Source organism: Anomalospiza imberbis, chromosome 5, assembly GCF_031753505.1.
Source record: "Anomalospiza imberbis isolate Cuckoo-Finch-1a 21T00152 chromosome 5, ASM3175350v1, whole genome shotgun sequence".
In the NCBI taxonomy this organism is placed as follows: domain Eukaryota; kingdom Metazoa; phylum Chordata; class Aves; order Passeriformes; family Viduidae; genus Anomalospiza; species Anomalospiza imberbis.
In genome coordinates this window covers 49,343,880-49,357,136 of record NC_089685.1, presented here as the reverse complement: position 1 = coordinate 49,357,136, position 13,257 = coordinate 49,343,880, and the positions used below count along the sequence as shown (strand labels likewise).

The 13,257-nt window shown below is 39.1% G+C and overlaps 1 protein-coding gene across 7 annotated transcripts in view; it reads right to left on the bottom strand.

Annotated features, from left to right (window-relative positions):
- SHISAL1 (shisa like 1) overlaps positions 1-13,257 on the bottom strand; it is a 72,394-nt gene that overhangs the window by 21,766 nt on the left and 37,371 nt on the right. For 6 of the 7 annotated variants that reach the window (XM_068190587.1, XM_068190589.1, XM_068190586.1 and 3 more), the window contains exons 3-4: positions 9,494-9,707; positions 2,023-2,340 (exon numbers count right to left, since the gene is read on the bottom strand). In XM_068190587.1, the coding sequence (XP_068046688.1) occupies positions 2,023-2,340; positions 9,494-9,707 (532 nt within the window). Of the gene's footprint in view, positions 1-1,715; positions 2,341-9,493; positions 9,708-13,257 lie in introns of those variants that run through there. The other variant, XM_068190591.1, reaches the window with a different exon arrangement.

The following is a 13,257-nucleotide window of genomic DNA, read 5'->3' as shown; positions in this document are numbered from 1 at the left end:
TCCCCACTGTTTTAGCAATTGCTGTAGTACACAAATCTGTCATTTTCTGAGGGAGCTGTTTACTCAAAATCCTCTTTTGCATGCTAAACATCTTGCTTGTGATCACCAGTGCCTATTGCTATTTTTTCTGTATCCAACTCAGACTGAATCATCTGTGCTCTTGGTTCAGAAGCTCCAAGTTCCAGAAGCTGCAGGTTACAAGAATGAAAATATAGAAGCTAGTGTAGTGTTTACATGCTGAAATACAGGGGATAAATAGGGTTTTGATAAGGAAGCATCTACTTATTTCTTCCACTGAGCAAGGAAAGGACTAGGGAGAAAAAAGGAACAATTTTATGGGAGCTGAGGGGAAAACAAACAGCTTACTGGGGAAGAAGTGAGTGTTACTGGAGTGACTTATCAATGCTCATTTCCTGGCAACACAGGACAAGGAGTATATAGGATGTGCTCACCTGATCCTAACACATATTGCCTGCTTAACCCTTTGGGAAAAGCAAAGAAACAGAACAGGAGTCAGTCACGAGAGGTGACCAGGAATCAAGCCTTCAGGAATATTGAATGGTTTCAATTTATAATGTTACAGCAAACTAACAGTACATAAATTTGCCGATGCAGTCATTTTTGTACATGTATACACACATATTAAGCCAGGATTACTGTACTACAAATGTAGTTCTTAACATACATGGGAATTTTAACTGGAGACTGTGAAATCAATGTGCAAAAAAGCTGGAAGAATTAGAGGAAGGAAAAAGGAAAGAGGAAGTGAAGAGTACTCACAACAAAGCACAAACAATTCTCTCTCAAGCAGCAGCCTCTTCTGTTTGAGCAAGCGCTGCTGGAATGGTCCTTCAGCCTGATCTGCACTGGATACATCCAGGACTGGCTCCAGCACCAAGCAACCTCCTGTATCACTGAATTGACCACCACTTCTTTCCCTATTGCAACAAATCTTCAGCTCTATTTGCTCTGGATTTACACTTAAAATTAAGGGGCAAATGATGAAATCAAAGGACCATCACTGTTACCATCCCGTCTGCAACCCAGCGATACCCGAAGCTTTCAGACCGACATCAGAGCTGAGGCTTCATGTGCTCCACAGCTCCAGGAACTGCTGGCATCCTTTTCACCCTGCACATTCTTAGATCACTTTATTTTGCCAAAACTCAACACTCAGCCTTCTGGAACTCTTCTAAAATATAGTGGTGACTCGGTACTCTCTCTGCATCCTTCCAAGTACTAATGCTTTCTTGCCAAGAAAAAAAGTCCCTGCCTTTCTTGACACCTTTTCCAGAGAAATGTTTTACTCAGCTCTCTCTGTCTGCTTTCATTTTCCTTGAAAAATCAGTCAAAAATAATTCTGTGTCATTTTGTCCCCTGGCTGTATTTAATTTTTTCTAGTTATACTGCAAGTTCTGCTTGCTCCCATAGATCTCCCTCCCTTTTGGTCTGAGGGTTTTTTTTGAAGGTTTTGTCTTGGTTTCATAGCATTTAACCTTACAGTAGCCTACTTGTGTCACTGTCAAATGAGATCAAGCAAAGCTTTTTTGGCTATGCATATAAAAAACTAACCTGGTTTTTATGTTGTTTCTGCGTCTCATGCCACAAATAGAGAAGATTTGTGACATCTCACGTTGAAGCTATCCCAACGTCGCTATTTATACAGTCTTTTAAAACCAGAGCAACAGATACACATGGCAATTAGTCTTTGAGACCAGATTCAAACTACTTTTATAGCTGCTGCAGATTTGTAGTTTATTTGCATGACACAGTAGTAAAACTGCTCAGCACTGAAAGATGGCAGCACCTGTTTCTCCAAGAAAAGGATTAAAAGATGACAATATATTTCAGAGTAAGACATTACTCCTAAGCAGTAATTCAATTAGACAGGTCATGATATAAATAATTATGTGCTAGAAGTGGTGCTGTTCAACCTGAACTCACAGGCAGTTCCAAACACAGGGGACTGTTCACACTCCAAAACAGGAAAGAATATATCTAAGTATGGCTTAGCTTACTTACCAGGCAGATGTACTCTGAAAAGACACCAGGGGTGGGCTTAAAGCATCTCCTTTTAAAGTGTGTACTGTCTGTGATGTTCGAGGCTGGGGCTGAGTTTGAGGCTGTGTCTCTGGCTGAGGCTGTGTCTGTCTTGGGTCCTGAGCAGGGTTAATCCATCGGCTCTGTCCCTGTGTCATCCACTTTCCATGGATTCCCCAGCGGGCCAGGTAAAATTTGCAAATATCATAGTTCATTGAAGAGTAATATAAAAGGTCCAGGATCAGTAAGATCACCACAAAAAAGCCATAGATCCACACCCCCAACAGTGCACTGTAGTTGCTGTGAAAGGAAGAAAAGGGACAACAAAGAAAGTTATCTCTCAGTAGTCACTGTGTTAGTTCATCAAGGTTATTTGTTTCATTAATTGTTTATAGATGGCTGTAACAAAATATTGTTCCAAAGCACTTGTCTTTAAATTTGAGCTATTTTTTTCAATATGAATACTGCTATAAGCATGCTTTTTAGAAACTAAAGCTACCTGTCTTACAAAAACGTTTGTCCTTCTCATCTGTCTGTAGGCTTTCCAGAGTTGCTGCTAAAGACCTCTTAAAATGGCTGGTAATAAATTTTATGAAGGAAGAATGGCAAAATCATGCTAGACAATGCACTTCAGAGGAACGAAAATATGTACAACATTGAGATATAAATGTTGGTGTACTTTTAATGTGTATATATAGATAAAGGCCATGACAATTATATGGTGCAGAGAGCTGTAAAGCTGTGACAGATGACTAATGGTATTAAAAGAAATGGGGGAAAAACAGGAGGAAAAAGTGTAAGGGGTCAAAAATGTGGAGATCAAAAAGGGGAAGAAGTGCTAATGCCCTGCTGGAGATGAAATATTATTAAAAGAAAAATGACTGTCAGGTGTAAATGCAGTTTGGATTGGAAACTGTGTGAGTGGGGAGAATGAGATCAGAACTGAGATGGAAAGAAATGTATAAAAATGAGACTGTTAGGTAGAAAGCAAAAGAAAGGCTGATCTAGACCCATGAGCTAATGTGGAAGTACATGCACTGGAGACTGTAAAACCAAGAGGAAGCTGAAGGGATGTTAGTAAAAACTGTCATTAGGAAGGCAGTCTCAGAAAAATTATATCCAAGTCATAAGTGGGCAACCCACATCTACATGGAGCTGAACTCAAAACTGAAAACACACTCAACCATGCTCTCCTCTCACAGCCAGTCAGAGAAACTTGGAAGAAATCATATTTTTTTAGGACATTGATCAAAATGGAAGTGCTGCAAGAAGAAAAAAAAGGATGAGAAGACATATTATACATGCAAACCAGAAGGATATTTTGATATTTTAAAAACATGTCCTCCAGCCTTTCTGGATCAAAAGATTTCAAGTCTCTGCTTTGAACTTTTATTTCTATTTAAACTATAGTATGACTCTTCCATTTTATACTTTTAAAAAATCAGGATTTGAAACAAGAAATCAGAATTTAACTTTCTGTGTTGCTTTCTGTCAGCACTTCAACAGACTGACTCTTCCCTTCAGGGACTGATTTTTCCACTACACAGCTATAATGCCCTTAGATTTAAATGAGGTTCCATTTTAAATGACTAACAAGAGGAAGGTCCAAGCTGTTAATGGCTCCCTTCCTGTATAACTTTAGGACTACAAAAGCCTAGAATTAAAATTAAAAAAAAAAAAAAAAAAAAAAAAAAAAAAAAAAAAATCAGAACATTTCCAGGAGGATTAGAAGTAGGCAAAGTTTAACGTTCTGAAAACCCTTAACTTCAGAGTCTTTGCCTCTGCTAAAGACTTACACATGCAAGCCTAACTTCACACAGCAGAGGGTAGATCTTAGTAATGCACTCAAATCTGCAGTTCAGGCCCTTGAAAGTAAAACAGGATCTGGTTAATCCAAGCTTCTCAGCAGTGCTAGCAGTGCTGTTCTTGACTTCCAGTAGATTTAGTCCTATTGGTGATAGTAAAAGGATTTTAAAATCATGGAGATTTGGGGAGTTAGAAGGAAAACTAAGCTTAGTAGGCCCTGGGAAAATACCCTGGGAAAGTATAGGCCTTATACTTGCTAGAACTGCACCTGTGTAGCTGGTATATGATAAATGATGGAATTGTTAGATGCGATGATTGTTTAGTAATTAAATATAATTACTGTTTAATAGTAAGAATAGTCATGGGAAACTGTGGTCAGGGGCTTGAGAAAGATCACGAGAGATTCACGCTTGGATAAAGTCAATGTATACAATTGAACAATAAAAGTTTAATAATTAATATGTAAGTTATATAACGATAGAATATAAAATACGTTCAGCTCGAAAGCCATGTTGGAGTCAGATTTGGGTCTGTACCTCTGATTCCCAGAGCTCTGCAATAAAAGCACCTGCATATAATCACACATAATCATTATGTGTGTTCCTGAACGCTAACATTGGGTTAAATTCTTCTATTTCTTTTAACATAAATAAAAGGCAAGTAATGGCTGGAAAAGTCAGGAAGAAAAGCACTTGGACAAATCCCATTCTTGCTCATCATTACTGCCGATAGGATCCATTTTGCATACAGGTGAGCTGTATTTGACCCACACTAAGAAAACATATTTGTTTTGGCAATAATGTAAGAGGCAAAAACATTCCTTCTAGTTAACTCAAAATATTTTTTTTTTTTTATTTTAGGTATTTAATTTCATCCATCAAAATTCTGACTAGTGAAAATTAGAGCTATTTTTACTGTTCCAATTTAAAGCAGCACTTTAATAATAATGTCAGTGTGTAAGCTATTCATCTGCTCCTCCTAAAAAAACATCTGTTTCTCACAAGTACAAAAAATAAAAGGCTGCTTTATTTTAATTAACAGACAATGGGACAACAGCACTATCAAAAGGGCCTTGTGAAAAATCACAAGTAAAAATAGTAAGTAGTATGTTTAGCACGCAGAAGGCTATTCCATACATTGATATCTTCTACCACTATTAAGGTGGTAGAAAATGGTAATTTTTCTGATGGCTACTAATAAAAATTAAAACAGCCCTGCAAATCTAGAAGATGTCCTCATTAGAAAATAAACAATCTTATTTACATGGAACAACAGTAAGGCCAGAAACACAGAAAAGAACTCAGAATCCAAAAACTTCTAGGACTTGCTCTCATTTCACTGACCTGAATGACTTAATTCTCAGTTTATCCTTGCAATCTGGTTTTCCTGTTCTTTTGGGCAGAAATTTAATTTTTACTAAAACTGAAGTGTGAACAGATTCTCAATTTGCTGAGATTCAAATTTTAGGGTTTGTTCCGATACAGATTGTATCAAGTTGCATCCATAACATTCATTCACTTTTTTGAGACAGATAACTAGTTGGTTATGACTAGCCTATATCTTTTTAGTAGATTTTCTTGGGTTTTATATGCAGCACATGAACAAAAAATAACTCATTTGGGAATTCAGGTTTGAAAAAACCAACAAATCTGAACAATTGCAGGCTGAATTCTACAGCTGCAGAGTTTAAATGTGGATAGATGGTCACAGAAATAGTTACTTCCCCTGTTCTACTTAAAAAGGGTAGTTCCTTGGATTAGTAACAATAAGGGTTGCCCCTAGGAAATGCAAAGTTACAGCCTTGGTACTGAGGAAACCAGTGCAGTTTTTGCATCTACACTTTAAATGAGATTTCCCCCCCATTTTCCTTTTATAATTATCTCCAGGCCTTTGTCCAATCCTGGGTTTTCCTGAGGAATCTGTTCCTGCCGTACCTGAGAGGTCTTCCCTGCCAAATTACATATTTTTGCAACACTTGGTAGTGGGATTGATGATTTTTTTTTCTTTCTTGTAAAGATGACTCCCTGAGTGCTATTTAAGCAAATATCATTTCTGCAGGGGACATTCAGAACCTGGGGAAAGATGTTCTAGCTATTCTGTTCTCACACTGCTTTGGGCACCAGTGTTGCAATGAGGCATGCAAAAGCCATTCCACTCTGACAAACCAGACTAAGAGATAAGGAAAAACATGGATACACTGCAGACTGACAGAACATTGCTCCAGTAGCAGATTAAGGACCCCTATCATAGCAGTACTACTGATAATCCACCAAAATATGCACAACAGAAAACCTGACTGTGAAAACTAGACAAACTAGATTCAAGTGGATACTATTTTTAAGAATAGTTAAAACAATTTCTTAGACGGTTCTAAGGGAAAATACTTTGGATTACAGAGCTTTCCCTGTCTGTTAGACATAATTTTTATTTCTATATTTAATACTAAATGAATTATTCACATTCAAAAATCTTATAGACTGATTAATTTGCATGATTACAAAGATATAATACTCCCATATTTTTATCTAATAAAAAGCATATAAATATTGTGCTACAGTAATGGAAAATGTAAATAAATGTGGCTATAGCTGCACTGTGGGACTGGTGAAGACAAATGTGCCTCTTGAGCTGTGCCATATCAAAGAAATCACAAGTCACTTCATGAACTTTTTCCCTCAACTGTATTATAAAATAAGAAACTGGTTTTGGTGATCACAAGAATGGCTAAGGGGAAAAATAAACCAAATAATAATATTGAAATAAACCAAGAAATAATGTTGAATCACTCTTCCCTGAAAACTATAATCCATTTTTTTAAAGTTCATTGCTTTTCCCATATCTTAAATTATTCTCCCTTGCCACAGTAAAATAGGTTTCATCAGAGTTTTTTTCAGTGGTGTGTGAAATTAGTTTTAAACAAAGAGCTGACTTTGTCACTGTAAACTGAAGCCTGGATGCATTAGAATCCAAATTATTGTGTATGATAGATAAAATCAGTATTACTTAAGAAGCTTTTTGCAATGTTTTTAATGTAGGCACATGGGGTTCACTTCTTTCTGCTCCTTCTAAAAATACCAGGGAGTTTTCTACCAACTCTGTTTCTGAGCTCATAGTGAGGAGATCTCTCGCCTGCCTTACTCCATGGGTGCAGTTTTACGTAGGAAGCAGCATCTCCCTTTTTTCCTGCTCCTGACAGATTAATCAGAAGTGATGTTTGAGGAACAAGGCAATACCAGTTCCATTCCTGCACTTCTCTACACTACAGCTCCAGAGGCTTTTTACTGTATCCAGCAGGATGTCACATACCTTTGCAAAAGTTCACACACAGCTGATGCCCCTAGGAAATCCTGGACTAGATGGCAAATAGTCTGCAGGTGGTTCTCAGCCACAAATCTTACACAACAAAAACTACACAGGTACCTCTTTCTCCATCACAATTGAACAAAGTGACTTGTAAAAAATAGTTCTACATGAAAACTAATATAATGCCTTTTGCTCTAAATATTTTCATCAAAATGAATGCTGTAGTTGACAGAATACCAAAATATTTTTTTTCCAAACTGCTTGCAGACACAACAGCCCTGTGATGTGAAGACCCCTGGATTTATTTCTCTGGGGGTGTGAGCCCATGTGTAGATGTGAGCAGGCAAACAACACTGGAGGCAGAGAAATGCTCTGTGTCCCAGGGCATCTTTTGCAATCAGCCTGGACCTGTTCTTCTGCCTTGGAAAGGGGCTGGTTGCCCTCTACATTCCAGGTTGCTGGTGAAAGGAAGGGCAGAAGAGCCTCACCTGAGTAAGCTCTGGCCATGACTACACGGAGGAGCTGCTGAGACACAGGGAAAAGCCTGAAGCATTGGCTTAGTGCTTGCCTGAACTGCCTTTGATGGCAACATCCCGACCTCTGTGAGACAGGGTGGTCAGCAGTGCTGGTGCAAGGTTTACAGAACAGCAGGGCAAGAAATAAAACAAATTTGCTGTGTGCAGGACAAAGACCTGGAAAAATGTCGGGGCAACAGCCTCATGAGCTCATTCTTGAGGCTCATTTTACATCTCTAAGTGTGCAGCAGATTCTGGCTCTGTCTATGACTACCTGCAGAGCCCTTGTTTTCTGAGAGTCCTGTGAGGACGTCTCTGACATCCAGAGCTGCTGAGGGAGCAGGGTCACCCCAGTACACAAAGGGGCAGCAAAGCCAGGGCTTTTAGCATGAGTAGAGTACTCATTGTGTGGGAGCACTGGGGCTATAAACTCTACCTGGTTGCCTGGGACTATTTATGTTGCCAGATCTGGGGAGCCCCAAGGTGAAAGTTGCTGGATTGTCTGGGCTGCACAAAAGGTGGAGAAAGTGGATGGTCTTTAACGGGCTTGGTACTGTGTCATCTGTTCTCATGATCCCAGATGCACTACAAAGCCAAGGCAAGGAAATTTCACCTGAAGGACATAACTGCACAGAAAGTAGCACAACAGTATAGATTCACACTGATTTAAAGATATTTTAAATGGGTAAAGTCTGTTTTTGTCTGTCTTTGCAGGTGATTGCCACTTTAACAACCAGTAAATTTAGAGAATGCAACTTCTACGTCTGTGCAAGACTGACATTTCTCTGGGCAGCTCTGTGTGAGGAGTGGTTGTTAAGGAAGGCAATGCTTTGCTGACTCCATGAGCTGAGCACAGCTGCACACAGTGAGTTAGACCAGCCAGCATCAGTGTTCCAGCACCATCATCTCCTAATAGCCCTGCACCTGCTCCCATAGGGGTGAATACATCACACCAATTGACTGGCACCACAGAAAACATCAAAATCCTCTTGTAAACAGCCATCCATACACTGTGATTTCACCTGTCTTTAATCTGCCCCTTCCTTGTCCTGGAGGGGCTGAATGCCAGAATAAAATGGCAGGGAAAGCAGATTGATCAGAATTTGATCTTGGGGAATTTCACCAAGGGAAATCACAGCAGATCAGTGTGGCCACAATGTCAATACTAAATAGGAAACTGACCACGAGGGCAGATTTTGCTCCAGTAAATAGGTATTCAGTAACAAAGATCTATTTGCTACTTTCTACTTCTTAATAAATAAAAAACTTACTGACATTTATTCTGGGGGACAGCCCTCAGCAGAACATGGAAGTATACCAGGTAACAGGCAAGGAGACCACACAATGTTGGTATAAAAGCAAATACATTCTGTTCCCCAAGGCTAGTGATTTGTTACAAGAGATTAAGATTCAAAAACATCAGGGGTTCCAAACAGGGCATTTGGGTTGATATGGAAAATGTCAGCTCACTTCCTCTCTCACCTAAGAACAGCTTTGGGGTTTATTTTTACTGGTGCACATTTAAACATAGTTTGGATCATATTAGGGTCAGGGAAAAGACCTTTCTAACTTTTACATGTAACTTTTTATTTGTCACATTTATATGCAGTTTTTACTCTCCTTGCAATGTTTATAGCCCATGTCAAAGCGAAGAAAGCAAAGCTGAAATATTCTTTCTTTTAGGAGCTCTGCAACAACAAAAAACCTTTTAGTAATGATTTTCTGTATATGTAATTATTCTAATTGCTTCCATCATTAGGTGCACCTCAGACTCTGTTATTAGACCAGGAACAGTTTGCTGAAGAGTACTTTAAAACTCATTTACTTACTTATGCATATATCCATCTGCATTCCCTGTTAAGTTCATTTGCATAACAGTCTGAAATTCTGTCTCATTGCAGCAATATTTAAACACTGTGTTGTTATGGTGACAGCAAAAGATGTAAGATTTATTGTCAGAAAGACGGGGGCAGTGAAAACCAAAGTGGTAGCGACCTTTGTAGTCCGTGTATGGCTCGCAGACCCGAAAATGCGCAGACAACACTGGAAAACAAAAACAACATTGGCTTTGTCAGTCACTTCTGCTTTCTGCATGTTATTAACTCTCATTTTTCAAGGCTAATCAATTGTTGGTTGATTTCTGGAAAACATCAGTAGTTCAGAACTTTCAATGTTTTAACATTTAGTACTTAAAGGTAACAGTGTTCAGACTTCTGTTGTGTTTTGAATTTTGTTGCTTCTATGTTTCTGATTACCATTGTTTGTTTTAAGGGAAAATAATGCCCTCCGTGTTAAGAGGCACAAAAGTATTTAGGGAAATGTTTAGGGAAATGAAATAGGGAATAACTGCTATTCTAGTTATAGGGATATCCATAACACACAACAATGTTCACACCTGATTCTCCTGGGACAACTTAATAAAAACAAAAAGTCTATGTAGAAATTGCAGTAAAAGTTTGATGGCACTTGTTTTACTTGTTTCCTGATTTCTTTTCTTCTTCTCTAAAGGTCAATCTTTGATAAGGAATAGTCTATGATAAGGAATATTGTTTGATAAGGAATATTTTCAGAAACAGTAATTTTAAACAGTATAACAAATCCAAACAACTTTGAATTTGCAAATAGACAGAACTAATAAAATACAGGTGTTCCTGGGAGTTCTTACATTTCTTCCTTAACAAGTTCTCATGTAAAGTGTTTATTAAAGCTCTGAGAATATTTTTCTTTTTTACAGTCATGTGTCACACTGATTTCACCATCACTTTTACTGGGGGAAAAAGAAGCTGTCCATAGATCCCCTTTTATCATCTTAGTTTCCCTGAGCTTTTATACTGTGCAGAGGGGCAGGGTTGAGATCCCTTCCAAAACGGTTGTAAGCAACCATATGCAGCTTCCTGAAAGACTTTTAGGAGTCAGTGTTTGGTTCCACACTCGCAGTTTGTGTTATGGTAGGCTTTACAGCATCATTTAAAAGTACAAGTACCCTACAGACACCCAAAGGGCTTAAGCTCTGAGGAAACTGAAATGTGGAAGCTGAGTTTGAATCCTCTTAGCAGTGAAATGTTTTTCCTTTGGAGAACTGAGGCTCAGCAATGTTGAGGGCAGCTGCAGTTCATAAGGTTACACCAACTAATAAATGATATATTCACTTTGGATTGACAAAATTAACTCTTGTAATTTGGTACATAATTTTCCATCAGTTTACCAGTACAAGAGGTTACACATAAAGACTTGCATGGGTTTAACTGAACTGTACTGTACTCCTCTGCACAGAGCCCCTCTTGACCTACAATTGGATCTGTGCACCTTACCTGTCTAATCCTCATTTTTTTCTACTTTGCTAGAAAAAAAGTCTATTCCTAAGACATTTGTTTGTCAATTTAAAAAAAATATATTAATTTTAGGACAAATTTTAAGGATTGTGACAGTGGAGATAATTTTATTTGTGTGTAAAGAGGGGAAGCCTAGAACAAAAAACAAGGGTACTAAGCTGACAACAACGTAATCTTGTACTGCAGCCTGGGTCAAGAAAGCTCACTCCAGATATTTATGTATGCACACATATACCTGCCATCATTACTTGCATGAAAGAAGTAGATTTTGGTAGCATTTTTGTAGATTAATTCAGTCAGGAACAGAAAGTGCTGGAATAAAGTAATTTCTAAAGGAATACAGATACTGAGAAAACTAATTACCTACCTGTTCTTGCCCTACCTGGGAAAAAAATATGTGTTCCAAATGTGAGGATGCTATCATCAGTAAAGAAACTTTTCTTTAGGCGTAGGTTTTCAACACCCTCTGTAACTCTTGTAACGAATCTGCACGTTCAGATTCTGTCCCAAAGTCCACACAGCATGTAATTGCATGGGAATGAGTTTGTTTGAACAAGTACTTTGCTGCACCCCTCCTTAAGTAACACAGCAGTAATAAAAGTGTGCCAGGACAGACTTTGTTGTGAAAAACCTCAATGTTTGCAGCTGGAAGGGACCTCTGGAGGTCATCTCATGCAAATCCTCTGCTTGGGCAGGGCCACCTGGTACCCAGAACTGTGTCCAAATGGCTCTTGAGTATCTCCAAGGATGGAGACTCCACATCCTCCACAAGCAACCTGTGGCAGTGCTCAGTCCCCCTCACAGAGAAAAAGCATTTCTTGGCATTTGGGGGGAGCCTTCTGGGTTGCAGTTTGTGCCCATGGCCTCTGGTCCTGTCCTACCAATTCAGGGGTTAAGCCTGCTCGTCACTGCCAAGTGTTTTGTTTCACCGCACATCTGGAAGTGTCCCCTGATCCCTACATGGCTCCTTTGCACGTTTTAAAAAGAAAACAATCCCCAAACTTCTCTGAGAATGGAAACTGAGGAAAGCATGATTACAGAAGGAGGGGAGAATGAAAATAACATCAGGCCCTAGGAGGAGGGATGTCTGCAATAAAACAGTCCTAAGCAAATCCTTAAATAGCAAAATGTGCTGGTGATTAAATAAAGGCATGATGTGATGACTGAATGCCATTCTGAGCTGGGCAGTCAGTGTGGGGTGGGTTACCCCTGCTGGGCAGCTGAACACCACACAGCTGCTTGCTCACTTCCCCCCCCACAGTGGGATGGCCAGGGAATCAGAAGGGCAAAGACGAAATTCCTGGGTTGAGATAAACACTGTATAATAAATAAGAAAAAACCCCACAACATCATCAGCAACAAAAAACAAAGCACAAGTGATGCTAAAGCAATCACTCACTACCAGCAGACTGATGTCCAGCCAGTCCCTGAGCAATTTTTGGGCAAACTCCCATGCCAATTTCATTGCTAAGCATCCACCCCGTGGTATAAAAACCACCTTGGCCAGTCTGGGTCAGCAGTGCCAGCCTGTCACCAGCCACAACAGCTGTGATACCAGCACTGCTTTGGTCACCAGCCTAAAACATAGCCTTGACCCCATCCCAGCCAGACCCAGAACACAGAGAAAACACTTTCTCAATTTATCGTAATCTGTATAATTTCAGTTGCTGTCTTTGCTTCTCTGTGGATCAGAGAGACAATAAACAAAGTGGGATTTATTTTCTTCCAATTTATCTTCTTCTTTTCTTTTTTTTTTCCTGAAAATAACTTTGCTTAAATCCCCAGGTTTAAAGGACCTTATTTCTGTGGAAATACTTCAGATAAAAGCATTGTACCTGTAAAGGCCTTAAGTTTTCTGTTGCAAAGGTGCAGCTGTGTCTAGAGTTGCAAGTGCAAATTCTCAGGCTATTTTTGAGAACAGTTATTGAACAGCTGACACAGACGCTCCTCTCTCTGTTCCAACTGATATCAAGAGAATAGTCTGTCATGCTTCATCATCACAAGACTTACCTACTTCACCTTAAAAACTACACAGCCAGCAAATGTCAAACTCTTACTTCTCTATCTGGTCACAGCTAGAGATCTGCCTAATGTACATTTTTAATTTAGATACTAAATTTTTAAAGCCCCAAGACTCTTTGGATGGCTGGTGTTTATCAGCTTTCCATATGGAACCACAGAAACACTCATATGTATGCATTTTACCACATGTTAACTTGCTGTGAGGATGTTCATTTCCTACTTCAAAGAAGAAAATGCTG